The 26662-nt window shown below is 38.3% G+C and overlaps 1 protein-coding gene across 5 annotated transcripts in view; it reads left to right on the top strand.

Annotated features, from left to right (window-relative positions):
• Positions 1-26662, top strand: part of BCAR3 (BCAR3 adaptor protein, NSP family member) — a 92757-nt gene that overhangs the window by 37119 nt on the left and 28976 nt on the right. For 2 of the 5 annotated variants that reach the window (XM_088169980.1, XM_088169979.1), the window contains exons 4-5: positions 8441-8765; positions 22482-22521. In XM_088169980.1, coding sequence (XP_088026106.1) covers positions 8441-8765; positions 22482-22521 — 365 coding nt within the window. Of the gene's footprint in view, positions 1-1591; positions 1659-1809; positions 1889-2090; positions 2304-8440; positions 8766-22481; positions 22522-26662 lie in introns of those variants that run through there. The other 3 variants (XM_014884363.2, XM_088169981.1, XM_014884371.2) reach the window with 3 other exon arrangements.

Genomic DNA, 26662 nt, shown 5'->3' with positions numbered 1-26662 from the left:
TTATGTTCCAGCACCAGTGAATGGATCTTTTTGAAAGCTGTTGTCTTTCACATTTACCTCAACTTTTCTGTTTTGGAAGTTGTTGTAAAAGGTGTGTGGCAACACCAACATTGATAATGCTTCCCTACTGCTCATGTCTGCCTTAAGGATCTGGTGTTGCTATGGGAAGGGGAACACCAATCAGAAATGCTGCTGTGAGCTTCCTTTACCGTAGTATACTCAATAAATTTGATTTTCTAATCTTCTGTCTCCATCCCTTACTGAATATTGGAGCACTACTCTCTGCCTTTATTTTCTTTTCTCTTATTTTACACTAAACTTCATCTTATTTGAGCTTTCTTATGCAAAGATTCTACTCCTATCTATGAAAATTTCTAGACCTTCCCAAGAATTTTCTTCTCCCAATACCTACTTCAGCAACTTCTGTGATGGCTAAAAACCTTGTCTTGATCAGCTAAATGTTTCTTAAACTCCAGCTACACTTCAAATGAAGGTCTAGTGTTTTTTCTGGTTTGAATTGCTTCATTAAAAAAAACAAAAAAACCCCAACAAAACAAAAAAAAAAAAACAGTTGCGAGATATTTGAGCTATTTCAGATAGCTGAGATTGAAAAATTCAGTTTTATGGACAATGCATAAAATGCCAAACTATAGAGGTAGATGTCCTAATTCTATCCAGTACCCAGAGATTTCATTGTGGTAAGACATCATGTGGAACTTCAGTCCTGCTGCTCTCACTATTGGATGTTTAACTTGCTTAGTGTGAGAACACCAGAATTTCGTTAATTTTTGATTATTGGCTTGATAATATGCAGAGGTCCTGGAACATAAATAATCTCATCCTTAAATTGCATTTATCATTTAGGTATCTTAGGACCACAACTTTAGCAACATTATGTAGTAAGGCTCTGAAGCAGATACATGAGAAGCAATTTATTAAAGCTCATCCTCATAAAAATGGAGAAAGAAGTGATTGAACATTTGAGTGAAGTGAAAATAGTGCATGAAGAAGATCTCCCAAAACAGAACCACCATACAACTAGTAGGGATCATATACTTAATGTCAAAATCAATAAAATATTTGGCTAGGCAGAAAAGCCTTTGCCTCTGGAGACCTAATGCAAATAGGATAAAAGTGAATAGGTTTGAAAAATGAAATCTTACGAATTCTGATACAATAGGAATTGGAATTGAAAAAACTAGAATAACTGGGGTAAAACCAGAGAAATGTTGGTCAGGCAGCCTAAAACACTGAGCCAATGAGAAAGAGACAAATATTGTGTTGAACTGATGGAAATAGTGTTTAAAAAGTCAACTGAGTGTGCCTTGATTTGTATTAAAGCAAAAGTCCTGTGGCTGACTCAATGGTACAGCTGAAGGTGCTTGAGATAATTAGTAGAAAGTGAAGGTTGTATCTATAATTATCGCACTGTTTTGAAGGTATACTTTACAAAAGGAGGGTAAGTGACCATCTGTTCTGTCAGTAGCTCCCGATTCTGTACAGCTATTTGACCCTTTGTTGTAGAAAACGTGTTTTATCCCACCAACCTGTTGCACAAATAACTTCACGCGGCTTGGTAGGATGAGGGGGGCGTCCGCCAACGCAAGTAAATTGTGTGTGTGAAGTACGTAATAGGCTCTGCATCGTCCGTGAACAGGGTGGGTTTAGCAAACTGTTAATTTTTGCTTCAGTGCTAATTTGAGAGACGAAGCTATGGAGGCCAAGTTGTTGGCTGTATGGAGAAGGGCAGCGGGAGGTCAGGGCCTGCGGGGGCTGCTGCGGGGGCTCGGCGGGACCAGGCGGAGCGGCCCCGAGGGTGTGGCCGGAGCGCAGCTCGGGGCCCGGGGGCTGCGCAGCCCCGGAGCCGCCGGAGCCGCCTCCCGCGCAGGTGAGGGGCGCCCGCGAGGGGCTCGTGTGGCGGCCGGGGGAGGCTCGGAACCGGGGCCGGGCTGTGGCGGACCGGGCAGCGAGCGATAAGGCGCTCGGAGAAGGCTGTGGTTGAGTCACCCTTAAGTAATCGCGAACTGCGCTTCTTTGGGGCGGGCTGGTGCTGGCTACGCGCCGGCTCCTACCGCGGCACGGCCAGACCTTGGGCTCTCCGGAGAACGCCCCGGTTCATTTTCTGGCAGCGCTCCGGACCGCCGTTGTTGCTGTCCGGCCACCCCTCCCGGCTGCCCGCTCCGGCTCCGCGGCCCCGGGGGAGGGGCCCGGGCGGGACTCGCTGCCCGGAGATCGCCTCGCTGGGACAGACGCTCCCGCCGAGCCGCAGAAAGCCTGGGGAGAAGCAGCAGCGATCAGAGCCGGTAACCGCGGGGACAGCGCTGGGCTCTCGGGCAGGGCATGCAGAGTTGGTTTTGCGTGTGGGTGTGTGCGGGTGTCCCCGTGTCCCCGCACCGCTGTCGGGGCAGGGGCCGCGGGAGCAGGGCGAGCCCTGCCCTGCCCGGGCTGCTGGAAGTGCCGTTGCTGTGACAGTGGCGACCGAGACGCTGGATCCAAGTGCTTAGGTTTTGTGGGAATTGAGCCCATGGAAATCTGTTAAATAAGTATAAAACACTGGTGTGTTCTCGAGATACTTCTCTGAGTAGAGAGAAACGAAACGCTGTGTCCTTTTTTTTCCTCTTTGTCTTTTGAAGAGGAGAGGATGCAAAAGTACTTCTTTCTGTCTAAATTTGTGATTTCTGAAAGGCGGTGTTGGTTCAAAATAGTAATGCTGAAAAGATTTTTCAGTTAAAGTGGGTTGTTTTTTCTTTTTGTAGGAACAAAGGAGCAGTCAAAATAAATTGCTTCCTTTACCAGACAAGGAACAAAACGTTGTATTTTTGAAACGTTGGCTAAAAACCACTTAGATTTGACTGTAACCTTGGTAAAGTTCTCTGTTTCTGCCAGCAAAACGTAGAGAGGTTTATTTCAAGTCAAGGCTTCACATTGTTCAGAATTACTGAGCTAACTGATTGGGCATTTGCATTTCAGAGATAATTTCATGGCCAAATGAAGAAAGCTGTACTAACTATTGAATCATCTTCAATGATCACTTTTTCTTAGCATTTTTTATAGATATGAAGGCATTCTACATGTGAAAATTCACAAAGAGAAGTATGGGGTTTATCAGTTTCTCTCATATTGGAAACAAAAAGATATTGCAAAGATAATTTATCCTGGCCTGTGCGTTTTCTGTTGTGTGAGAATAATAGTTAAAAATAACATTTTAAATAAGCTGACTGATTACAGCGCAGGGTGTATGGGAGGAAGGTGGAAATTGTGTGGCATATATAGAGAGAAAGAGAGCATGAACATTGTGATAGCACTTCAAGACCCTTTGGAAGCACTGACCTGACTAATCTTGTGGGGATGTTTGATGTTTGACAGACTCATGTTTTTTTCTGATAGTAGCTTAAAGCCTTTGAACTACTGCATATGCTTTCTCAATCTATGTCTCTGTATCATAACAGGCTGTTGGTTCTTGAACCTTAGTATTCTTCTCAAAGTCCTGTGACATGTTTGCTATAGAAGCTACTGCATCAGTTTGTCTTTTTTTGTAACAGAAGTAGAAAATACAGGTTGCAGAAAGCTGCTTCTAAGCCATTTTGAGGGAGCAGAAATCCTTTCGTTTTTGTTAACAATAATGAAGAATACTACACTGCTACTAGGGAGACAACATGAAATCCATGTTGAATTTATAATGGCTACAGTTTTGATTGTATTTATTCCTATGATATGTTAACTTTAGAGGCTTTTAAGTCATGCTTTTTCCCTTATTCTCTTATTACACGCACACAAAAAATTCTGGGGAAATTCATCTGCCTTTTTGTCCTGGCCTTGACTTTCTTCACCATTAAAGATGTTCACTTTTTTTCTGTGCACATCTGCATAGAGCATGCAAACATGCCAAGTAACTTAGCAGGGAAAAGAGAGTAATGGTCTTCCACTTGTTGAAATTTATTGTTGTTGATTTCAAGGCAGGGAGGGGAGATTGGTGGGAGGAGTTCGTGAGAAGATTTTATGTGGCAAAATAGAGTTTTCACAAAAGTTGACTCTGTCTTTTAAATACTTGAGAACACTCAGCTGAACATCTGAAACCACATTCAAGCCCTCTTAGTTTCATAGTATATCTAGTGGTAAAGATTGGTGATATGATAACACCAGGTATAAACTCCGGGGATTTTTACCTAAGAAAGATGCCAAATCAATAAGGCTGTGAGAGAAATGTGGGTCTTTTAATGTCCAAAACTGATTTAGGTATAACTCTTGAGTTTTGAAATAGCTTGAGAATTTGATTTGGAATTCTGAAATTGTTTTTCTGTTTCCTTTTATGAGATTTCCACTAACATGAGCATATACAGTCTTGGACTGTTTGCTGTGCCGCTCGTGCATCTCTGAGGCTGAACTGAAGACTTCCCTTTCCCTCTACTTCTCTTCCTCCAGTGTATTGAAACAACAAAGTAGAAGCCACTGATATTGGTTGTGTTATGTTGTGGTATGGAAGGGGCACTTAATCCTCTGCCTGATTCATTTTGAATGAACCATCAGAACACTTCCTCAGACTGTGTGGACATCAGAAAGATTTCATGAGGACAAGCTGAGACAGAAAATTTGGATTTGCATCCCAAAGATGGCACAAGCAGAAGGATATTCAGTATGTTGTTTTAGGGAACTGAAAGTTATTTATTTCATTGTTCATGGTTATTTTTTGTTCTGAGCAATGATGTGAAGAGACCAAACCCCAGCTGTTTGGACTTGCCCATCAGATATGTATTTAATTATATGTCCAATCTCATACTGTTTTCCTAAATGCCATGTTGATTTTAGAGGCCTCGTCATTTGTATTTGCTCACTCTCATTCATAACAAAAATCTAGAACATGTCAGGAGTTACCTGGAAACCTTTCATGCTTGCTAGTTCTCAGAATTCACAATGTGACTCTTGACAACTCTGTTCCCATATATTCTGCCAAATTACAAACTGAAGAAGTGCCACTTTATGTATAAATACAAATTTATTTGCCATTTTTAACATTATATTGGCGTGAGTCTATCTTGTTTGTACCTAATTAGGAGAAATTTGCATGACTTCTGAAGTGTTCTGTTTTGTTAGTTGCTGCATTTTGACCAATAGTAATGTGTAGAATTGAATTTCAGTTCCTTTTGAGCCATTGCTCAGTTACAATTTCTACTATTTCTATTGTTGATTGCATAATGGCCAATGTTCAAAGCACACTGTCTCTTAGGGAGTAAAATTTTCAAGGTTTCTATATCTAGTAAGTCAAACATTCTTTGAATCATGTACTGAAGTATTTGAGACATTCCAGAGTCTTCAGCTGAAGAGGCTCCCACTTTCCAGTGTTTATATTCAATACAAGAAAACTGGATGGATAGTTTGGTAGGACTTTTGTTATTGAGCTGATTGTTGTAATTCTCTGTTAACATTTATGAGGAATACATAGTACAGCAGCACATGGGCAAGCAGATAAATGTGTGCTGGAAGCTAGCAGACCTGTTCTCAGTTTTGTTTGGGGTTTTTTTTTTTGTTTGGGTTGGGTTTTTTATTTGTTTGGATTTTGTTTTGTGGGGTTTTTTGTTTGTTTGGGATTTTTTGAGAGTTTTTTTAAAAAGGTTTTGCAGGGAGGATTGTTAGAAATATTATCAAAGCTGCACACATAGTTGTGGCTAAGTGTATTGCAAGTTCTTGAATGTAGGTATTTTTGTACTAACTGTGGAACTCTTACCTTGATTCCTCACAACAGTACTCAGGTATGAATTTGAGGATTGGGTATTGAATTTGTAAGCCATGTGAGCACTACTTAAAAGAAGAAATTATTAGGTCAACTCTGAGAGCTTGGTACTGGTTCTTAAGGCCTTCTTAGGAATAGGGGTGAAATGGAAAATGCTGTACATCAAGGGGTGGTTAATTGATTGAAAACCCTCAGACTATTGGAGTGAAAACCAGCTGGGTTGCTGTAAGAATTAACTTGTGATTGGGTCAGGAGAGTGAATTCTGAGCTTTCTTTGTGGATCCTCAAACATGCAGTGGTTGACAGTTTCATGTCACAGTAAGTCTATTGGGGACTCATCAGCTATTAAACCAAAACTTTCTATGGTTACATTTATAACAGCTTGGGTTTGATTCCTGCTTGCAGGTAACATCCTGTGTTCCATTGCAGCATAGCCCTGGGAACCTTGCAGGAAAGGCTAAGGAGAACTCTCTCACTGGATAACCTGAACTAAACCAGTTGGAATTCTGAGGCTTGGGGGTGGTTTTTATATAAACCAATAAGAGAGTACAGTAATTAAATACAGACTCTCAGCAGCCCTGAAAGGAGAACAACAAGATTTGTACAATGTGAGCCAGCTAGCTTCCAGTTTTTCAGACTCTGTAAATTTCTTGCTTTTCTACAGTGAATACACAAAGTTGAGTTTCAAATGATTGTGTGAATTATAAGGAGCCTTTTTTCCCTAATTGTTGGAGGTAATTTCTATAATTCAGTTCTAATTATGAAACTGAATTTACAAGAAACAAGCTCAATCAGTTTGCTTTAGCTAGAGGAGGTTGCAGGTTTGTAGTAAGTATTTGCATTTTAGATTTCGTATCTGTGGACCAGTTCTTTTGCTTATAACACTTGTAATGCAAAACTGACTTTACAGCAATTATTATAAAAATAATTGTGATATTTTTAGTACTTGCCAAAACTAACAGAAACGATGTCCTTCAACCTCATCATAAATCAAGAGATTATTTAGTATTTCACATCAGTGTGATGATTTATTGCAGAATTTTTGTGAGAATGTGTTTTGGTTTCTTTAGGATTTTATATTTTATTTGGATCTGCCTGACAAAAAATGTCAGTTTTTTGCTAACACATCAAATCTTTTCTACTCTTCTTATCAAGAGATGTGACCGGAGTCAAACAGATTCTCCCTAGGCAGAAGTGCTATTTCCAGAGACTTTTCTACTCTAGTGCATAGTACCTGTGCTCTGACAGAGGCTTGGCAAATTAAAGAGTAGAGAAAAACATTACTGAGTATTTATTGTAAAACTTTTGATATAAGAGAATTGGGAAGGGGTTTGTTGTTGAAGTCTGAAAACCTTATCCAGCTGGTGACTCTCTGCAGTGCAGCTGACAGGAAAAAGCAGAACTTTACATACTTTGAGATCAGCTTTAGCATTGCTGTAAAAGTAAGCCTGTTATGATAACCTCTGAGTAGAAGTAACAGTAGCTTCAGTGCAGAAACATTTTGATGGTAGCTGTGATGCTAAGGTTGGAGAAGGAAGCCAGAGGACTACAGAGGCACCTCTGTTTTCCTTGCAACACCTGTCCATTCCCCAAAACAGGAGGAATTCTTGTGCAGTTGTAAGCAGCTGATTTCCAGACTGCTGGGCCTTCAGGGTGCTCATCTTATTTTCAGCATGGAACTTGACTAAGCTCAGAACAGATTCCCCCTGTCCACAGCTGTTATTTCCAGAAGTGCTTCTGCTTTCTGAGTTCATATCAATCTCTGCAGCATCTGTGGCTGTTGCAGTTTCTGTGAGAAGCACCTGGCTGACCAACACCTAGGTTAAATAATACAGGACTGGTTGCCCTTTAGGTCTGGTGGTAAGTTCCATAGAGTGGCTTTTGCAGGCTAATGCAACCTCATAGGATAAGGCAGCCTGTCTTCTGCAATACAACACTATAAACTGAGCACAGGGCAACATTTTTTGAGGAACAGAACTGTAATTTTTTAATGAGCCTGAAGTGTTTGTCTCACAAGGCTTTTTGCTCACGCCAACAGAAAAACCTGTACTGTATGGCAGACTGCAATTGATTGTAGCAGAGACTGACAGCTATGTAAATCTCTGTGTCAACAGCGATTTGAGCCAGCAGGCTGAGCATGCTGAAGAAGAGAATTCCAGTAATCTGCTCCTGCCCTTATCTCTTGGGTAGAGCTGTTTAGTTTACAGCCTGCTGGAAGTATGTGACCAGTTATCTGTTAGATTTATTACTTGAGCAAGACTCCTTAGCAACAGGTTTTTCCTCACAGTGTGCCAACTAGTGGGATTAAAAGCCTATTCTTCCAAACCAAGCTGTAGTGTCCTTTATTTTTTGACAAATATTCTTAAAACTTTGCTTGTTGTCAGTGATTCAAAGTTGGTGTCTGAGTCAACAGAGGATGTGAAAAAGCAAAAAAGAAGAACTGTGTGGATAAAAATGGGAATTGTTCAGGGCCTGCTCTTTCATGTTTATCCAGACTGGTTGTTTTTTGTTGTGACTTTTAACATGTATAAAGTTATATACATGTGTGCTTGATGTGCATTGGGAGGAGTGTGACTGGGTCCTGAGGTGTCTGACTGCCTCAGTACAAAGCAAAAGTTTCAGTTACCTTTGTTAGTCATGCTACTTAACTTTCTTTAAGTAAGGGTTTTGATGATTGATATACAGTAAGAAATCTTGGGTTTGTTTTTCCAGAACCAAAAATGATAGCTGCAGGAAAACTTTCAAGTCTTCCCAGAAACAGCCCAGTGAACCACCAGTTCTCATTAGCTTCTTCCATGGACCTTTTGACCACAAAACCTTCACCAATTGAGCATCGCTCAAACTCCTTCCAAGGCATCTCAATCCATGGCACTCTCCCCAGGAAGAAGAAGGGGACAGTTCCCTCTAGGTCTTGTGAAATGTTCAGCCACGTGGGAACATTGCCTTACACCAGAGCACGGCAGCAGCCACCTTTTATACAGGATATTATAGAAGAATACCCTCCAGAACATGGAAAGAGCAGAGAATTCAATGACAGGTATGTTGTAAAACTTTAATTTACATATGTTTGTTGCATAGGGATTATTGCATATTCTTCTAGGCCTGTAAAGGCCCAGTCATAGGTACAGCTATTTACTATAAGTTAGGTTTTCTCCCTAGTATTCAATTTGGGTCTTCGTGGAAGACCTAAATAATTTTTAATGACTGTATCTTGCCTCTGCATTTTTAAAAGGTATAATATTGCGTGTACTATTCACATGGAGGAATTTCTTTTAAGTTACTGAATTGCTTTGATATGACCCTTTGCATTGTTATAACAGAGCAATTTTAAACACGAAGTCATAGCTGTTCAAACTTGGTTTTGATTTGTATTCAGTGCAATGTGGATGGAGGGCTGAGGAAAGTGATGTTCCAGCTGCCTCAAATCTCAAGCTACATGGAAGCCTTCTTCATGAAAACGTAGTGGAACTCAATGTACTCTGAGCTAATGAGCAATTATCCTTATTTATTATTCCTGCCTCACTTGGTGGTTAACATATGCATAACTCTTGAGAACGACCTATACTCTTGTGGCTAGCCTTTCTTTTGGGAACCTATTATCATCACTGATATTTAATTGCTTACAAAAAGTAATTAATTTTGTAAATGTCCTTTTATTTTGTTTTGATATTGAGTTCTATAAAAAATTACCAACTTACATAAGAAAAATTCGGTGTAATTCAGTGGATCATTTAAAGACATAGAAATGAGAGAATGTTTGGTTGCTTGGCTGATGGAATTAAAGATTGAGAAAAGATCCCAAACTATAAGTTCTGAATTAGAATTTACAGCCTTGCTACGTCCTTCACTACAATTTTTTGGTTTTCAAGTCTTGTGTGTGAAGAAGAGTTCTAATTAGGTATGGCTGTGTGTGTAGAGTGGTTTTCTTACGCTTTTTGCTTGTGCTTTATGGGATCAAGCTTTCTTCTCACCAAAAAAGAATACTTTCTTCTCTATACCCCATTCATTTTAAAAGAATAAAGGATCTAAGTAGATTTAGTACTCCTCTGTCATGATCTCTGAGATGTACCTGCTTACATGAACTGGCTTTTAAACATAATTTGCTTCTTCTATTTACATACTTCTAGAGAATGCCAGCAGCCTGGGGTGTTGCTATGAAAAGAATATGGTAATACACACTGAAGTTTTATTTTATATCTTTTTCAAGAGCAGTTACTAAACATGATTTTCTTGAGAGACCAAATCCTACTGATAACTTGTCTTGTAGAGAATACTTTGGCACACAGCCACTAAGAGTACAAAAAGAATGCCGGGGAAGAAAATATCAGGAAGGTCTGCCTGGTCAAAATTAAAACATAATGCTTTTCAATTAATAAAGAGATTCAAAGGATGTTGTTAGTGCAGCCTGTGAATAGAATTTGTGTCTATTCAGTCAGCACCAAATGCTGTTCCTGTTTGATCTTTCAATTACTTTGCTAAAACACACTCTGAATGCTGTGGTAGCAACTTCTAACAATTGGTTTCTTTAATTTTTACAATGAATCATTATATGTTCTGCTCCATGACCTGACTGCACAATTGTGTTAGAGCAGAAGACAATACCAACTTGGCAGTCAGCAAATATATCACTTCTTGAATCTTCTTGCAATGACACTGCACTTTTCATTAGTTTACTTTAAAGAAAAATTGAGCGAAAGTCTGATTTTCGTGTGGTAAGAAGTTTGCCATATGTGCTAAGGTATGCATTTTAATGCTTACACTCACATTGAAATTATCTGGGCCTAATAGTATAGGGGAGTCCATATTTCCTTATTAGTGTCTTTTTTTAGAAAACCCTTTTACTTCAGTATAAGAGTAGTGTAACATTACTGGAATATTCTTTATTCAGGAGTATATCAGTCTTTCATTGCTGTAATGCTGTTTACAAAAACTGAATATGTGAGTGCACATTTTAAGGAAACATTTTCATGATGCACTGTTCAAACCAAATGCTGTGTTTGATGCCAGTGGGCCAGAACTAAGCGTCATTAGGATTGCAATGTTCATGTGCACGTGGATATGAGTATTTTGAACTGTAGCTCAGTCATGTTCTTGTTTGATTAATTCTAACTTTAAAAATATAACTTACGATAACATTTTAATAATTCAAAGTGAGTAATAATCTAATATATAAATACACATCACATTGTCTTCTGAAACAAAAAATAAGAATTGGTGAGAATAGGAAGACAATAATGAACTGTGTCATGCCCTAATGGAATTCTTCTGAATCTGAAGTTTTTCTGACAAATTGGAGAAATTATATTGTCAATCTTCAATGTAATAAGAATGTGTTCTTGTCTTGATTTGTGAAAGTCCATCTCTGCTAGTTAGTTCAAGGGAAAAAAAAGTTTTCCTTCTTGAGAAAGCTGACATCTGAGGTTTAGAGTCTCTTGGAAATAATGACATGGCTAGAGTTAGAATCAGCTGAGCTCTTGAAAAGTAGTTTTATTAGCTAAAAAAGAATTCACTCTTGAAAGTGAAGATCTTCACTTTTAAAAGCAAATTCTCATTTTAGCATGTAAAACTAAAGCTGCTTGTGTGTAATATTCTTTATTACCTAACATCAATAATTAAACCTAAACAAAGCTTAATTGTAATTTCCCTTTGACCTGGTTATCCTTATTTATTTAGCTTTGTCTTGTATTATGATACCTTTATATAAAGGAAAATTGTTCAAGTTTCATCTGTTGCTAGAAGCAGTAGCCTTTTTTTTTTTAGCCTGTATGTTTTGGATGCCATCAGTAACCCCAGAATTTCCACTGTACTTGGATGATTATGGTCCTTCATGAATGACATTATAATTTAGCAGACTTGTGGCATTTTCATGCTTTTTCATTAAGGCAGCCAATGTCCCTCAAATAAACAGGACCTAAAAGCAGTGCAGAAGTATCACTATCACAGTAGGTTTGAGTGTGGTGATAAAGACAGCTGTCACAGGCCTGTTTCCACCATCTATACCATTTCAGTTGGATGTCAACAATGCTCAGGTAGTCTTGGGTTAACAGAGTGGTTATCTCTGTGGGTCTGGTACTGGCTCTGATATAAACATACTTGAATGTTATCTCATTGTAGAGATGCAAAGAATTTCTGAGATGTTAAGATGGAATAGAGCAAAGACTTATGCAAATATCCCAGAGCAAAACTAGATTCCAGTATTGATACCATGCTCTTTGTTTTATGAGGCAGTGTGATTGCAAGAGAGAGCAGAACAAGTGATTGCTTCATGGACTGCCTGTCAGCTGACAGCTGTAGTATTTTCTGTTCCTAAACTCATCACTGCCACATTCACCACTAAATGATGTCCTCAAGTGCCATATCCAAACGTTTTTTGAACACTTTCAAGGATGGTAACTCCACCACTTCTCTGGGCAATTTCTTACAATGCTTTGCAACCCTTTTGGTGGGAAGAAAAAAAATCCTAATAATTTAAAGCTCCCTTGGTGCAACTTGAGGCCACCTCTTCTTGTCCTCTCATGCTAACAGTTGCTTTATTGGTAAGCCAAACCACACACTGGGGAAAGGAGAGAGGAGCGTGAGGCATATTCTGAAGATTTTTTTTCTCCAGTTGAGGTTTGAGTTGAAGTCAGTAATGTTGCAAGATACAAGAATCACATACTGTGAGAAAGAAATGTATCTTTGATACCCCACTGTCAAAGAGGTTCCAAGGTCGTTTTGTGGGGAGAGAAGTAATGCAAGTGGTATGACGGGTTCAACATCGTGTTGTCAGTGAGTCAGGCTCATAAAGATGTGATCTTCACAATCAGTTGAAAGACAGTGAAGGAGAGAAAGGTACTCCTTTCTCAGTACTGGTAATTCCACTATTGCCTGCAAATAGCCTGTATTCCTGTTGAAATAAACAGGGTTTTTGACAAAATTAAGTGAAATTCGGTTTAATAACAGCTCTGGTGTGAAATTGTAAATTGTTAAGAGGTCAGAAATAGGATTTGCTCAGTTGATGTTGTTGATGGGCATGATGGTTTGAAAGAACTTAATATTGATTTTAGGATGGGCAACCTAGCACAACAATAAAATCGAAGATAGACACAATTTCTTATAAATAAGTTTATTCATTTTTTGTGCAATTTATAGAGTTAAATGCCTTTTTTAAAGCCCTTAGTGTTACAAAAGCTTTAATGTCCACTTCAGACTTCTTAGAAAAGATACTTAACTTCTAAAAGTACATGTATGAGTAATTTACTAGTTGAAAGAAAGAAAAATTAGTTAATTTTGCCTTTGCCCTCTATGTGTAGTATAGGACTCTGAAGAATAGAGCTTTGGATATTTTGGGAGAAACTGTGTGGTCTCACATTTGCATTTAATCACTATCTTCCCTCTGCTGAGCCTTTCCCTAGGAAGTGTTGAAGCACAGCATCTTCCAGAAATGATCACTCTAGGTTTTCATGTTAATTAAAGCGTTAAAACAAAGTTGTCATTAATTTACACTGGCTGTTTCACATTGTGCAGGATGTTTGTGAGGATGTGCTGGTTTAATTTCCGTTTACCAGCTCTCTGCAGTAGCCATTTCATTTGCTTGGACTTGTAAAGATAATTTTTTGTTCAAATTCCATTCTTTGTCTATTTAAAAAATTGAGTCACTGATAAACAGTAGGGTTGTATTGTTCAGACTGGCTTGGAATCAAAATACTTCATGCATTTCTCTAAATAATGTGTAATGCCCTGGGTGCTTTGTCTTATCAGTATTAGAGAGGTTCTGACCTACCAGCTGGTCAGAATTGGATTTTTTTCCCCTCTTTTTGAAGCTTTAGTTTTGACTATGTATGAATTTGAAGTGTAGACTTGTAACTACAGAGCTATAATTTTAATGTTTTCTTCTTTGCTTGTGTTTTAATTTTCTTTCTCAAGCCCAGTAAATTCCTGGCTGTGCTGTAAGTCCTGATTGTGATTATACTTAGAACACTATTATTTTTATTGATGTGGCTACAAACATTTCATTTTTGTAGGTAGGCAAGGCATAACAGCTTTTTTCTTTTTTACATTGCTGAGATCTCAAGCATGAACTGTCCATACCCAACTTTTTTTGGACATGGTTCAAGAATGTTAAACAAAAATTCAATATGGTAGCCATGGAAGAAAAGATTTTATTAGCTTTATTCTTTCATTAAGGAAATGGGCAGACCAGTAGCTCTTGATGTCTTCCAATGCTCATTGAACCTTATTGCAAAGATCAAAATGAATGAATAGCTTGTAAACTAAAGTGTATTTTATAGACTGGCCCTAATGATCACACAGGTGCAAAGAATACACTTATTTTCTGTAGTTCTGAAAGTATGGTAAATGTGTGTGACTGCTTATTTAGCTAGACTTCAGTCTCTTATTTTGAGTACTGGTCAGCAGAGTTTTTTTCCTCTTGTTTTTCTATGTCAGCTGTTTCAGATGAGGTGCTCACTGGACTTTGTACTGCTGTAGCAGAGAGTAGAGTAGATTAGTTTATCTGGTTGTTTAGGATGTTCTGTTTTCTTCTGAATTTCTGATCTTCCAGGCTCTGCATGTTTGGCTGGATGATCCTCACATACTTGTCTCATATAACTGTCTGTAAAAAATAAAAAATGTTCAATTTTAACCTTGACTCATACCACTGACATTAACAGGATCACTTCAGCATAAAGCTAAGCAGGCTCACTGTTCTCTACAGTGCCCTTGTCCTCGGAGGGCAGAACGTTTGCAAGCTGGCAAGGTGTTAGTTTGAAGTATAAAGCTATTAATGAATGAATTCGGGGTTCCCAAAACTTTTCCTGTTCTCTTAGTGGTATTATCACAGTAGATCAGGCCTGCTGAAATCCTTGCATTGACAGTTGAATTATAAAGGAAAAGAGTTGCCAAGGCTGTGCTTGGTGAGGAGAGCCCTGTTCAGGGATTTGCTTTATCCTTGTCAGAATTTGCAGCCTGTTTTGCTTCTCCAGATGCTGCAAATTCTGCTTTTCTTTGGATTTGGAGAATGGGGTGGATCAGGTATTTAGACACCATTTATTTTTTTTCTAACTAGTGATTTTGAAAGCATGACTTGTTGGATAATTTAAAATTGAATTTGTGCTACTCTTTTATATTACTACTGTCTATACACTTGTATGATCAGGTGCACTTTGAAAATTAAAAATAATTTTTATCAAGATTTTAATATATCAAGTCAAATAAGTATTTTATATGTTTCCTGTGGGGAGTAAAGTGAGTAATACTGTTTATTTTGGTTTATAAAATGCAGTTCTTCAAGTATGCAAATATTTCCAAGATTACCAGGAAGGAGACCAACACCTTGGTTCTCTTTTAAATTTTAGGATAAGGTGGGGAGGAATTCTTATAAATGACAAAATTTTAAAAGTAAAAATGGTTATGGGTTTAATGCAGTGCCTGAAACTACCTCTTAGTATGAGTTTTGTTTTTAAAAAAAACCTGAACCAATCTGTTTGTTTGTGGTTGTGTTTCTTTAGTAAGTGTAACACGAGTGTGTTGAATTTGGGGCTACTGAATATCTCATTGACTTCTTCCATGCACAGGTTTTTCAAACGGAAGAATTCCTTAGATGTTGCCAATCCTTCATGCTTTTTGTCACAGATTTTCCCATTCTTTCTCTTGATGTGTCTTGTTCACATGTGCACCTGCAGCTCTCTGCTGTCTCAGAGGTGGAGCAGAGCTACCCACTAAAGCTGGTAGATGTTTGTGGTAGAAGGAATGCTGTGTTGGATGAGCAGACAATAGCTAATGTTATCTGCTTACATTCAGTGTCAAATCCTCTTATCCTTTAACTCTAGGGGTTCTTTCTGTTTTGGCTTGTCTACCTTTTCTTTTTAGCCCCTCTGTCCATTGTTGGGTTCACATTCTTCTGCTGTGAAGCTCTACTTCACCCTTTTGTTTTCATTTGATGCTCACATCCTCTTTCTTTGCTTAGTGGACCTACAGAACCAATGCTTCACTTCTTGATTTTTATGGGGATTTTGGAAATCTGCCCACATAGCATATTCAGAGAGGGAAATGAGGAAAACAGGACAAAATGTCTCAAAAACAGAGACTCTCTCTCCAGTATCAGAGATTAATTAAACCACAGTCCTTCAGCTTCTGAGCAGAGGAACTGAAGTTCCTTATGGGATGAACACCGATGTATCAGTGTTTGAAATTATTTGTGGGATCATGAACTTATTGTTAATGAACAACTTGCCAGGCAAACTTGAGCCCAAACCCCTCAAAGCCCCTATCAAAATTAGTGTTATTTTTCAAAAACTTCCTGAAAACTTCTATTTTTAATGTCTGTTTCTTCTTTGAGCAGAGGACATTGTATGTAGTGGAAAGTTTCTTGAATTACTCCTTCCATCACACCCAAAGTTCCTTCCCTGGCTCTGCTTTGTTCTAATCTCTTTAATAAGTGTTATGGAGTGCCCTATTTGGTTATACCAAATACTGTGTTGCTTCCTCATCCTGCCTCCTGTTCATATGTGAGCATTTGTTTTCCTTTCTGTCCCTTTTATGCTCTAAACAGTAGTTAAATGTTACATAGGGGAGTGTATTCCTAATGCTTACTTGCCATACCCAATGCAGTGGGCTGAGGGAATAGATAGGGAGGACAATTCTTCCTCCCACTATCGTCTTCTTCAGTGCTAAAGTCACATATTAGCATTCTTGTGCTTCAGTCTAAATACACATTCCTGAAAGATGTATTAGCCAGGTGAAAAACCATACTTTGTGAATAACGTGTACCTAGAATTAGATGCATTTCATATTAATTAATGGAGACTGTGTTTCTGCTGAACATTTGTCAGAGTTTTTTTTTGAATGTGCGTATTCATTTTGTGAGGTTATATTGATTTTGAACACTTAAAATTTTGTGGCACTGGATTCAGGATAATTGCACAGCAACTAAAACACTCACTGTAAAGAGTTGCCTGCTGAAGATATAAGTCAACAGGCAGCAGTACATATATAAACGAATTTGTAGTAATAGTGTCTGTTTTGGATCAGCAATAGTCTTGCTGCCCAACCACTGCTTTCACAGGATAGGTTTTGGGATAAAAGATGTAAGGGCTTTGAAGGACAATTTTGACTTTGGTAGGCCCAAATGTTAAGGGAAATAGAGGAAAAAGAATGGAGGTGCCTAGTCTGAGCTTTTGAATAGGTTGTAGAGACTGGTACTGTGTGTGGTGCAGACACAGAAATTCTTCAGGAAAAGGTAGGAAAAAGGGTGTAGATTTTTCTGCTGCAATAGGTAAACTGGAACGAGCTGGAGGGTTGCAGATTGAAGTGGTAAAAGTAAATTGCTAAAACATTATCTCTGCTGGAGCATTTTGAACAAATAGTAGTAAGTTGAAATTTCATGTAATTCAATTCATACATTGCATCTCTTCTTGAATTTTAATTACTGGAGTCCCTGCTGTTCCTGTGTGAGCTGGAGGTCATCACACAGTTAGTCATAGCAGTTTGCACTTGTTTCCACTGGTGTTTGAATGAGTCATGTCCATGGTGCTGTGCAGCTGTAGGCAGAAGGGTGGAATGCCCTTAGGAATGTGCAGAAGTGTGTGTGTGTGAAGCAGAAGCTCCTGAGGGATAAAATCAGTGGATCTTTTACTCTGGTTTGCAGTACACATAAAATCAGTCTGTGCTACATATACTGAGACACACCATGTCCAGCATGCTCCAACTTGCACCTTCATACTTAAGTAGTGTGTATTTCAAAAATCTACAGAGATGGAGAGATTTCAAAGACACAAACCGGAGAAGGCATGTGATCCCATCTGGTCATTTTACAGCAGTTCTGTCTGTGTTAGTAGCTATGCAGCAGCTTGGTACATTTTCAGGGTCTCGGGCTCCCTTTGGGTCTCTCCTGTCTTTACTCAGATTTGACATTGGCACCATTGGTGTGGGAACTATTGAGAAGATAGTTCTTATGATTTCTCTTTCAATGTGGTAAAAAGGAGATGCTTTTGAAAGTGTCCCCAGGAAAAGTCACTTTAAAATAAACAGACACATGTATTTTCATACATCAAATACTGGCAATGTGTCCCAATGTTTTTTCCCTCAAATACAGTTACAAAAGTATGAAGTAGCACAAAGCTGACTCAGGGCCACTCAGCAGTTTCCACTACTGTAAGAATATTTATATGGGTGTCAAATGATAGGAGTGAGGATTTGGGCCACTTGATGATACTATTGTTTCTGCACTTAATTTTATTGAAATTATCATAACTGATTGTTCTGTAAAAATGCCAAGGTCCTGGAAAACAGATGCCTCATATGGCTTAGTGTGTCAAGGTCTGCAGGATTTTTTTATAGCAACAATAATGAGAGGAGGTAATGTACAATGTTAGAAATGTGGAGTTTTTCATATAATCTAACAGCTGAAGATTACAGCATATCTGCTTAAAGATTTTTTAATTGAAGCAGTCCTATAGAGAGCTATTGGACAAACCTCAGAGTCTGCAAAACAGCTGACATCTGAGTTACTGAGATCGTGCCTATTCACCAGCACCCATTGAAATGAATAATGGATATTGGGATTGAATGCCAGGATTTGGCTTTTCAATTCCACCACTGATTGTCAATACATAAGAATTTTACAAAGTATTTTAGAAGAGTGACTAGCTACCAGGATGTTTGTTTCCTGTACCAAATTTTCATGTTTGGTTGCTCATTGTCTTCAAATCCATGCAGGATTTGAAACTGGCAGTACAACAGTGTTTAGTTTGTCATACCAGAAGTATGATTCAAGTCGCTTATAGTGATTTTTTTTTTTCATTTTAGCCAGTGACTGTTCATGGTGACGACTTCAAAAGGGCTTTTTTTTTTTTTTTTTTTTTTATCTTCTAATTCTCCCCACACGTTTGACTGTCATTTAGAGCTGTTGAGACATAGACAAAGAGCATCCAATAGCAGCTGAATTCCATCCTCTTTTCTCATCTCAGTCAACTCTAGTTATATTTTGAAGGGGTCCCCAAACAATCATAATTCCTATTTTCTGAGAAGTTATATTGTTTCTCATAGTGGTCAAATGTATCACTACTTGCTCATAGACAGTCCATGCCAACCTGTATGACACCAAACTCTTCATTGTTGCAACAAAATGTTGCTATGGGGAGAAGAGGGAAGCAAGAGAGCAACTTTGTTTTTTGTTGTCTTGCCTTCATCTTTTTCTGGGGTTGCTGAAGCTCCACACTTGTTTGCAAGCTCTGTCTATTTTCTTGTATCAGCAAGAAACCCATACGTGAAAAAAAAAAGCACATAAGAATCTCGATAAGAATCTTGAAACTGGAGTGAGAAGAAATTGAGATAATTTCCAAGGACTGCTAGAGAGAGATTAAAGGGTTGTATGTCTGCAGGATCAGCCAGCATTGAAAAAGGGGTTGTCAGATGTCAGTCTCTAGAGGGAATGTGTTTCTGGCTAGGAAAAGCCTCAGAATCATGAGGGCTAAGATTGTGATGGTTTCTGTCAGTGGTCAGATATTTCTGGAGGAGTGTTTACCTTCTGCAGTTCCCACACAGACCTTGTGTGTGTGGAGGAGGCAACAGAGGATTCACACTACTCAGGAGAATGGCTTAATTACATGTAGCAAGTCAGGTGATTACTTTCTTCTTTTTTGTCCCTATGAGCGAAAACGTGCTGGAAAGAGATTTTGTTTTGTCATGAAATGAGGTGATAGCAAGAGTGGCAGCAATAGCAATACCCAAAACAGATGTGGCAGTCTGCTTGCATCTCTCTCTTACATTCCTTCTGTGACAGAATGGGTACAGAAAGAGCATGAAACCAATACTGTGTCCTACTGCATACTTACCTCAGCTTGAGATCTTCTGAAAACTTCTCTGTTCCAGGGACATTGTTCTGTATTAAATATGCTTTTTATCTGAGTGGAAGCAGGTATTATGTGATTATTAGGAAATCAATATGCATATTAAAATCCAATTCAAGCCCACAGTTTACACAGGACTGGTTGACTTATGTGCACATTATAATACATAAATGTTGTAGGTAAACAGGTGCAAATGAATACAGCTGTAAAGTCAAGCTTTTTAATAAGACAAACATTAGCATTATTTGAAAGGTAGTAAATTCTGACAAAAGATAACAATTTAGTATTATTGGAACAAACATTCAGTTAAATTGATTCTGAGAGATGGCAGAACCTGGTACTATCTTTCATCTGATCTGTTAATCATATGAAGGTATTAAATTTTTTTCTACAGATCTTCTGATATAGAAGGTGAGGATGTGGGTTCATCATTTTTATTAAGATTCTTTGAGAGGGAAAATGGAAAGGAAAAAACATACCTTATAGTTTTATTAATTTCATGACAATGTAGATTTCCTTCACATGGCATGAAGGAACACCATCACTGCTGACAGAGATCTGAGATTCAGGAGTTAGTTTTACGTGGTTGTATTCTAGTTATTTGGGCTAACTGCTTAATCTGGTTTTCTGCATGTAATATGATAGTACTGTGGTGGAATCAAATGACAGGAAAATTCAGTAGTTAATCTTTACTATTAGTTACTGCACATCAGTGAAAGTTACCATTCCTTGAAAATAACTTCAAAAATTTTGCACAAAGATGAAGGCTTAGATAACAAGGGAAGATGGGGAGAGAGTGGAGTAGATCAGGTTGGAGACAGGTGTCTGAGATGAATAGTGCTCCAACATAAACATCTTTCTATATGACTCAGGGTGAATTGCAGGGTTTTGTACATTTTGTTCTAGGTCACCTTACCAGATAAAATACTACAGTACTTGTGAAGATCCTTGTTACATCATCCATTTCCCAAAGCCAAACATTCTCAAAGCACTTTTTTCAAGTGGATGCTGAAAGGAATGCAGGTCACTTCTTCCTCTGCTCTCTTCTGAATGTCCTGCTTTCTGTACCACTAAATAAACTGTTTTGTCTTAAAACCTTTCTACCTCTTTCGTTTTTCTTTGGCTTGATCTGTCCTAGAAATAATTTGCTTTGTGGAAGCAAGGTGGGAGCAGTGGAGTCTGTAGTCCGGCTGGTCTGCAGGAGAGCAGGCTGTGAGTGCAGACCATAACAAGACCTGCTCGCTGCCACAGTAAGCAGGTTTGTTCTTTCTGAGTGTGTTGCACATGCAGTGCTGGTAGACCCTTTGTCCTGAATGATTCCACAGGCAAATGAAGAAGTCAACTGCAAAATTTTTCAGGAGCATTTGGTACTGGAACAACTTCCCACAGATCATTTGAATGTGAGAATAATTCAGGCATGCTTAATGACTTTGCTGAACTGATTAAAAATGGGATTTTTTTTCCCAGTCAAATTGAAAAGTATTGAGCAGGAAAATATCTCTTCTGTTTCAAAGCTTTCTTTTCTTTTTCCTCTGTGCTTCACCCCTGTGTTCTCTGCTATGCTTGAACCTGCTTTATGCTCATACAGTTACCGAGCTGATCCTTCTTTGTATATTACGTAGGAAAAAGTTTCAAATGGTCCAAGTTCTATTATCGTTGAGTCCAGGTTTATATTCTTTTAAACATAAGTTAAGAATGCAGTTTGACCCTTGATAAATACTAAGATAATGTGAAACAGCAAAACATGATAAAGCCTGAACAGTTGAGCACTGTTGTTCCATGGGGAAGGCTTAGTATTCTGGATTAAAAGCTGTTAGGGAACCAGACTAAAATTTGAGTATAAAATCATAACATAGTTTCAGATGATGTGCAGTTACATTCCAAACATCAAGGGGAGTTCAGAGACTGTTTTCTGGATTGATTAATTCCAGTGTAACCCAAATTCTACATTTCTGAAGCTGCTTATTAGGTTTCTAGTGTTACGTCTTTGCAACAGCTTCCACCAAAAAGGATCCTGTTTCTAAATTTGTAAAGATCTGTTGTCCATGTGGCCAACTTGATTGCTGTAACAAGTGCCCAATCCCTCTCTAGGTTTGCAGTTTTTATTGTGCCTCTTACACAAGTAGTTAAGGGCAGCACCATGTGTGTCATTCCAGGTTCTGTAGAAAACATCCAGTCGTGTACTGCAAATGCTGTTAACCTGCTGGTTCTCAAATAAAAACAAATATGCAAAATGCTTTGAAATAGAAATTAAAATAAACATATTTTATGGAAAGTGTTGTAGCAGTGCAAGGCTCTTCAGTTAGACTTCTGTGCCCTTTGCCATCTGTCTGTATAGAAAACCTATGATGAGATTTTTATTTTTAGATTAGGGCAATGACAATACCTGGCGTTCAATAATTGTGATGTTGAAATTATTATTATTTTGAGAAATTTTTCTTTGTATATATGGAAAGTAAATGTAGTACTTCGTATTTCCTGTAAGCAGTGCTATCAGAGGCTGTAGCTTAAATGGAAAAACATAAAAGCAAAGAAATAAATTCAAAAGCCATTGGGAGAGCTCTATTTTGAATTTGTTTCAAAAATTTTAGGTGGCAAGTAAGTATTTCAGCCATCTGTTGAAATGTCAAGATTTTTTTTATTTGCCTAAAATGGTATAATTAACTTTATTTCTCAGAGTGCTATTGGCTCCACTACCTACCCTTCTAGAAGAAATCAGTGATTTATATATTTGTTAGTAATTAGATAGCAAAGGCTATCAAGCTTTAACACACAACTTTTAACAAGGATTTTAATGTGACTTAGTATTTATATTGCTCATATGAATGCTTCTCTTCAGTATGAGGTTATATTTGCACTTACCTTTTTTTTTTTTTTGTTTGTATTTCTGTCTGTTCTTCTCTCCTGGTACCATTTTCTTACAGAGATCAGAATATCCTGGATCCTACGTTGGAATATGTTAAGGTAAGGTACTGTTTCTTACCCTCAAAATAATTTATTTGGTCTCTACCCAACACTGACAGAGCATTTCCTGTCATTTGTAAATGGTGCAGCTGTCAATCTTTTGTTACAGAGAAACTAAATGTACATGTCAGACTGTTTTCTTAAAGCTGCAGTGAAATACTAGTGGGCGTTGTACTTTGGGTTTAGGTTGCATTTTTATACGGGGCTTCTTTACAGTTACATAGTGACTGCCTGAGTTCTTGCTTTGGTTAGCAGATTAAAAGAAGCTGTATTTTTTTGCTTGTGGATTTCTGGGGAGGCAAAGAAACACATCTGAAAATATCATAAAAATGTGAACTTTAGATTTACAGTTCTAGTGCTATACCTACTGAAATTACAGGTAAAAATTCACTTCTGGTCCAAAAAGTGGCTGGAAAAGTGGCTGCCACAAGAGACTCTCAGAACAGCTGCTGCATTTCTGCTCTGAGCAGGTAGTGCAGTGTTGGGAGGTCCCTGGCCTCAATCCCAGCCTCAAGTTGGGATATGGTAGAGAAGAGAAGGTCAAAAGCCTGCTCCAGAGCACAGTGGAAGAGGGGGTGCCAGAGGCAACCAAGTGGTGGACATGTTAATTGCTGTATTTAATTTACTGTCTTGCACTGTGCTGTACTGAGTATGCTGGTACAGTTTCAATAATGTGACTCAGTAGAAGGCAGAGGTATCATGTGCCAGTTCATCAATATGTGTGTCTTGTCTTGTTGCAGCAAGTTCTGTATTATAAATGTGGTTTCTGGTCTTTTCAACTTTTCTAGTAGAAGCTTGTCTTGGACTCTTGTCAATAGCAGTGGTGCTAAGCTTAGTTATTAAAACTTTGATGTTGAGGAGGAAAGCCTGGGGAAAAGAGGCTTATGAGGGAGAATACAAGGGTTACCAATTCCTTCTCTTCCCCTTCCTTTTTCAGTTTTTCCTGTCTATATCCCTACCTTTGGTGAACTGTGAGTTTGGATCCTAGTTCAGTGGTGTTATAACAGGAATTCTAGACAGTAAATATGAAACTACAACTTTGAAAAATATGCAGAAATTTCTCTCTAATAATATAACTCCCCACAACAATTTTTGTCTGTTAAAGTCTGGGTTGCTAATAAAAGTGATTCCAGAAATGTGTTCTTACACAGAAGCCAATTGGTCATAAATAAAGGAGGTCTCTCATCAGTGTTTTGTTTTTCAGTTAACTCTAACTGTAAAAGTGCTGGGTGGGAGGCCCAGGACACACTTGATCCCTGGCCTGTTACCTCTGTTCTTGTATTCAGAAATACTCTGAACAGAGGAAAGGCAAAATAAATTGGTTTTTTCTGCTGTTTTATTCTGCTCAAGATGCAAGACAGAAAATACTGATTATAGAAGTTTTTCGGAGATTGTTCTCTATAGATGAACTGTGGTTTCTAATTCTTTTAATTACATTGTTCACAAGTTGCAGTTTACTACATCCTGAATATTGATGTATTCATTCAGTATATAAAGAGAGCTAATTATGCAAAAGCAAGTTCTAGCGGAGGGGGGGAATGTACTGATTTGCTGAAGTCTGAGTATACTGAAGTGTCCATATGGCTTCAACTCTTTCTTTGTATTCACAGTGCTGCTGAAACCATGGTCACAGTTAAATGGCTCTTTCAGAAAAACCTTTTATGATAGAAGTGAAAACAGGCCAGACTGCTTTGAGTCAGACTGCTACCCAAGTCATGAAAGAGATTCAGAGACACAATAGCACGTTGTACATTCTGTGAGATTTTTACAAGTTTTATGAACCAAATAATAGATCCATTGGTAGCCTCTGCAGGTTCTTCCCACACCCTGAGTCTGCACATCCACAAATTCCTGAAGTAAGGGAGAAAGAATCAAGTGCTGAGAAATTAGTGTTTCAGAGAACTTTTTGTGAGTCATTTTGATCAAATTAATGTGAACTAAAGGTAGCTTTCTGTCCCATTCCTATTCACTATAAATACTTTAGGATCTTTCTATGGAAATCTCTGCTGTAATCATTGAAGCTATATCTGGGTGAAAAGAAAAAAAGATTTCTCTCCTCCTTTCATGGAAACCTTTCAAGCATTTCCTGTGGAAATAGTGCTTAATAATTACAGAAATACATATCAGCAGTGAGTTGATAAATATTACTATGGCCTGAAGTTTTGAAGTTGTATTTTATTCCATTAGTGGAAAAATTGCAAAATTTATGACTGTCTGCTCAGCATGGTCATGAGGGACATTTATATTTAGATTCAGACTTGAAAAAACTGTGGCTGGTTTAAGGAAGTTACAGCTGCAGAAAAAGTTTCTTGTAAAGTTCTGCTGAAGGATTCTTGTTTGTCTCAGCCCCACAGTGTTAATTTTTCTCCCTATTTTTACTCTTCCTTGATTTTTTTAGAAAGCAGACTGTCATAGAAATTGCTGTCATTCATCATGGATTTGGTTAGTGCAACTGAAAATAAAATTCTGATGACATTCCAGTATATTGATCATTATCTATAGCTTTGCAAGATAGGACAATATTTTGTGGGCTTAATTCAATTTCAGGGAACTTACATCAGGTTATGAGATTTATTGATGCTGTTTGTATAGTTAATTGCACAAATTCATAATATTGTGGATGCCAGTCCAATATAGGCGTGGGTGTTTTGACTCTCCCCGTTCTACTGGCTGAAGATACTATGGTAAGAGGGTGATCAAAAGTAAAGTTTGTATGTATGTATGTAAGTTTAGGAGAGGTTAGAAAAAAACTGTGTCAGCATAACAAATAGCCACGCTTGGGGAAACAGTTTTTCCTGATGACAGTGAAATTCCCTTGCAAGCAGCCTATTTTAGACATGGAAATATATTGGAGAAATCCCCACCTCCCTGGAAAACTTGCCAAGTCCAGTGTATTTGTGTTCTGCTGTGTACCACGCTCCTGCAGAGACTTGCCTGTTGACGTGCGAGCTGGGACTTGTGAGCTGAAAGTTTGTTGGGTTTCTGCCTTGTCTGACAGCATTAAGTAGCAGAGCTGGGAGGAATGGCTGACACCAAGGCACCACATGATCAGGAGGTGCTTTCTGAGTCTGTAGGGTGGTTTAAGGACTTCTTTTCCACACATTTTGCAGCTGCAGCAAGGCCAGAAGTATCACAGGAGGTGCAGCTATCAGATGGAATGTGTTTTTTTGAGGAGAGAAGCAGTATGCCCATGTGGCTAACTTGGACTTTACACATCTCTGTCACTACGGATTTGTCATCCAACCCAAAGATCATCAGTGATGTCAGTCAGACTTCAGGCAGAGACATTTCCTCTTTTTTTATGTTTCTCTGCTTAGCAGGAGCTTCACAAAAATCATTCCACAGTAGCTGCCTCTTGGATGTAGGCTGTGTGATTCAGGCATATAAGATTCTGTTAGAGACAGTCTAATATTAAATAAGTGTAATTTTCGATCTCAATGAAACCTTCGGTTTGAGTCTCCATGGATGGTTGATGGTTGTGCACTGCCCTCTGCTGGAACATAAACATTTGACTGGATATTTTTAATCGAGTCATGGTTAATCAAATCACATTTCATAATAATTTCTTTGGAACTCTCATAGGAGCCTGACTGTTGGAAGTTGGTTGCTTTTTCTCAAGAGGCACAGAATAGGGGGGAGGATTTTTCCCCTCCTCCCTGTCATTAAGTTATAGAAGGAGGTCCTAGAGGGAACTTGAGAATTTTCTTTTGTCAGGGTGTCCCTGAGATTGTTAGAATAGATGTTCTGATTTGTCCAAAACTGCCAACAAAAGAGATTCCTTATGATCCCAAAAATAATCTGCTCTACCTCCCAAACTAGACTAGTCTAATGATCTTTTAATTGTTATTGTTAATGTTAATTTAATTGTTATTGTTAATTTAATTGTTTATTGTTAATGTTTCCTAAATCGTGATATTTTGCACATAGAGGTTTGGGTTTTTGTTGGTTTCGAGGCTTTTTTGTTAGTTTGTTGTTGTTGTTTTGGTTTGGGGTTTGTTTTTTTTTTTTTTGTTTGATTTGGGGTTTTTTTGGTTGGTTTTGTTCCTCTATCTTCTATTCATAACCTGTATTTAAATTTCTAGTGGGATAAGTTTGCACTGTTGCCATAAGTTGGACAAAGCATCTTGTCTTTTGCTTTTAG

The sequence above is a fragment of the Sturnus vulgaris genome, chromosome 9, assembly GCF_052056855.1.
Source record: "Sturnus vulgaris isolate bStuVul1 chromosome 9, bStuVul1.hap1, whole genome shotgun sequence".
NCBI classification, from domain to species: Eukaryota; Metazoa; Chordata; class Aves; order Passeriformes; family Sturnidae; genus Sturnus; species Sturnus vulgaris.
Note: the sequence above shows the minus strand (reverse complement) of the source record. Positions and strands in the feature narration are given on the sequence as shown.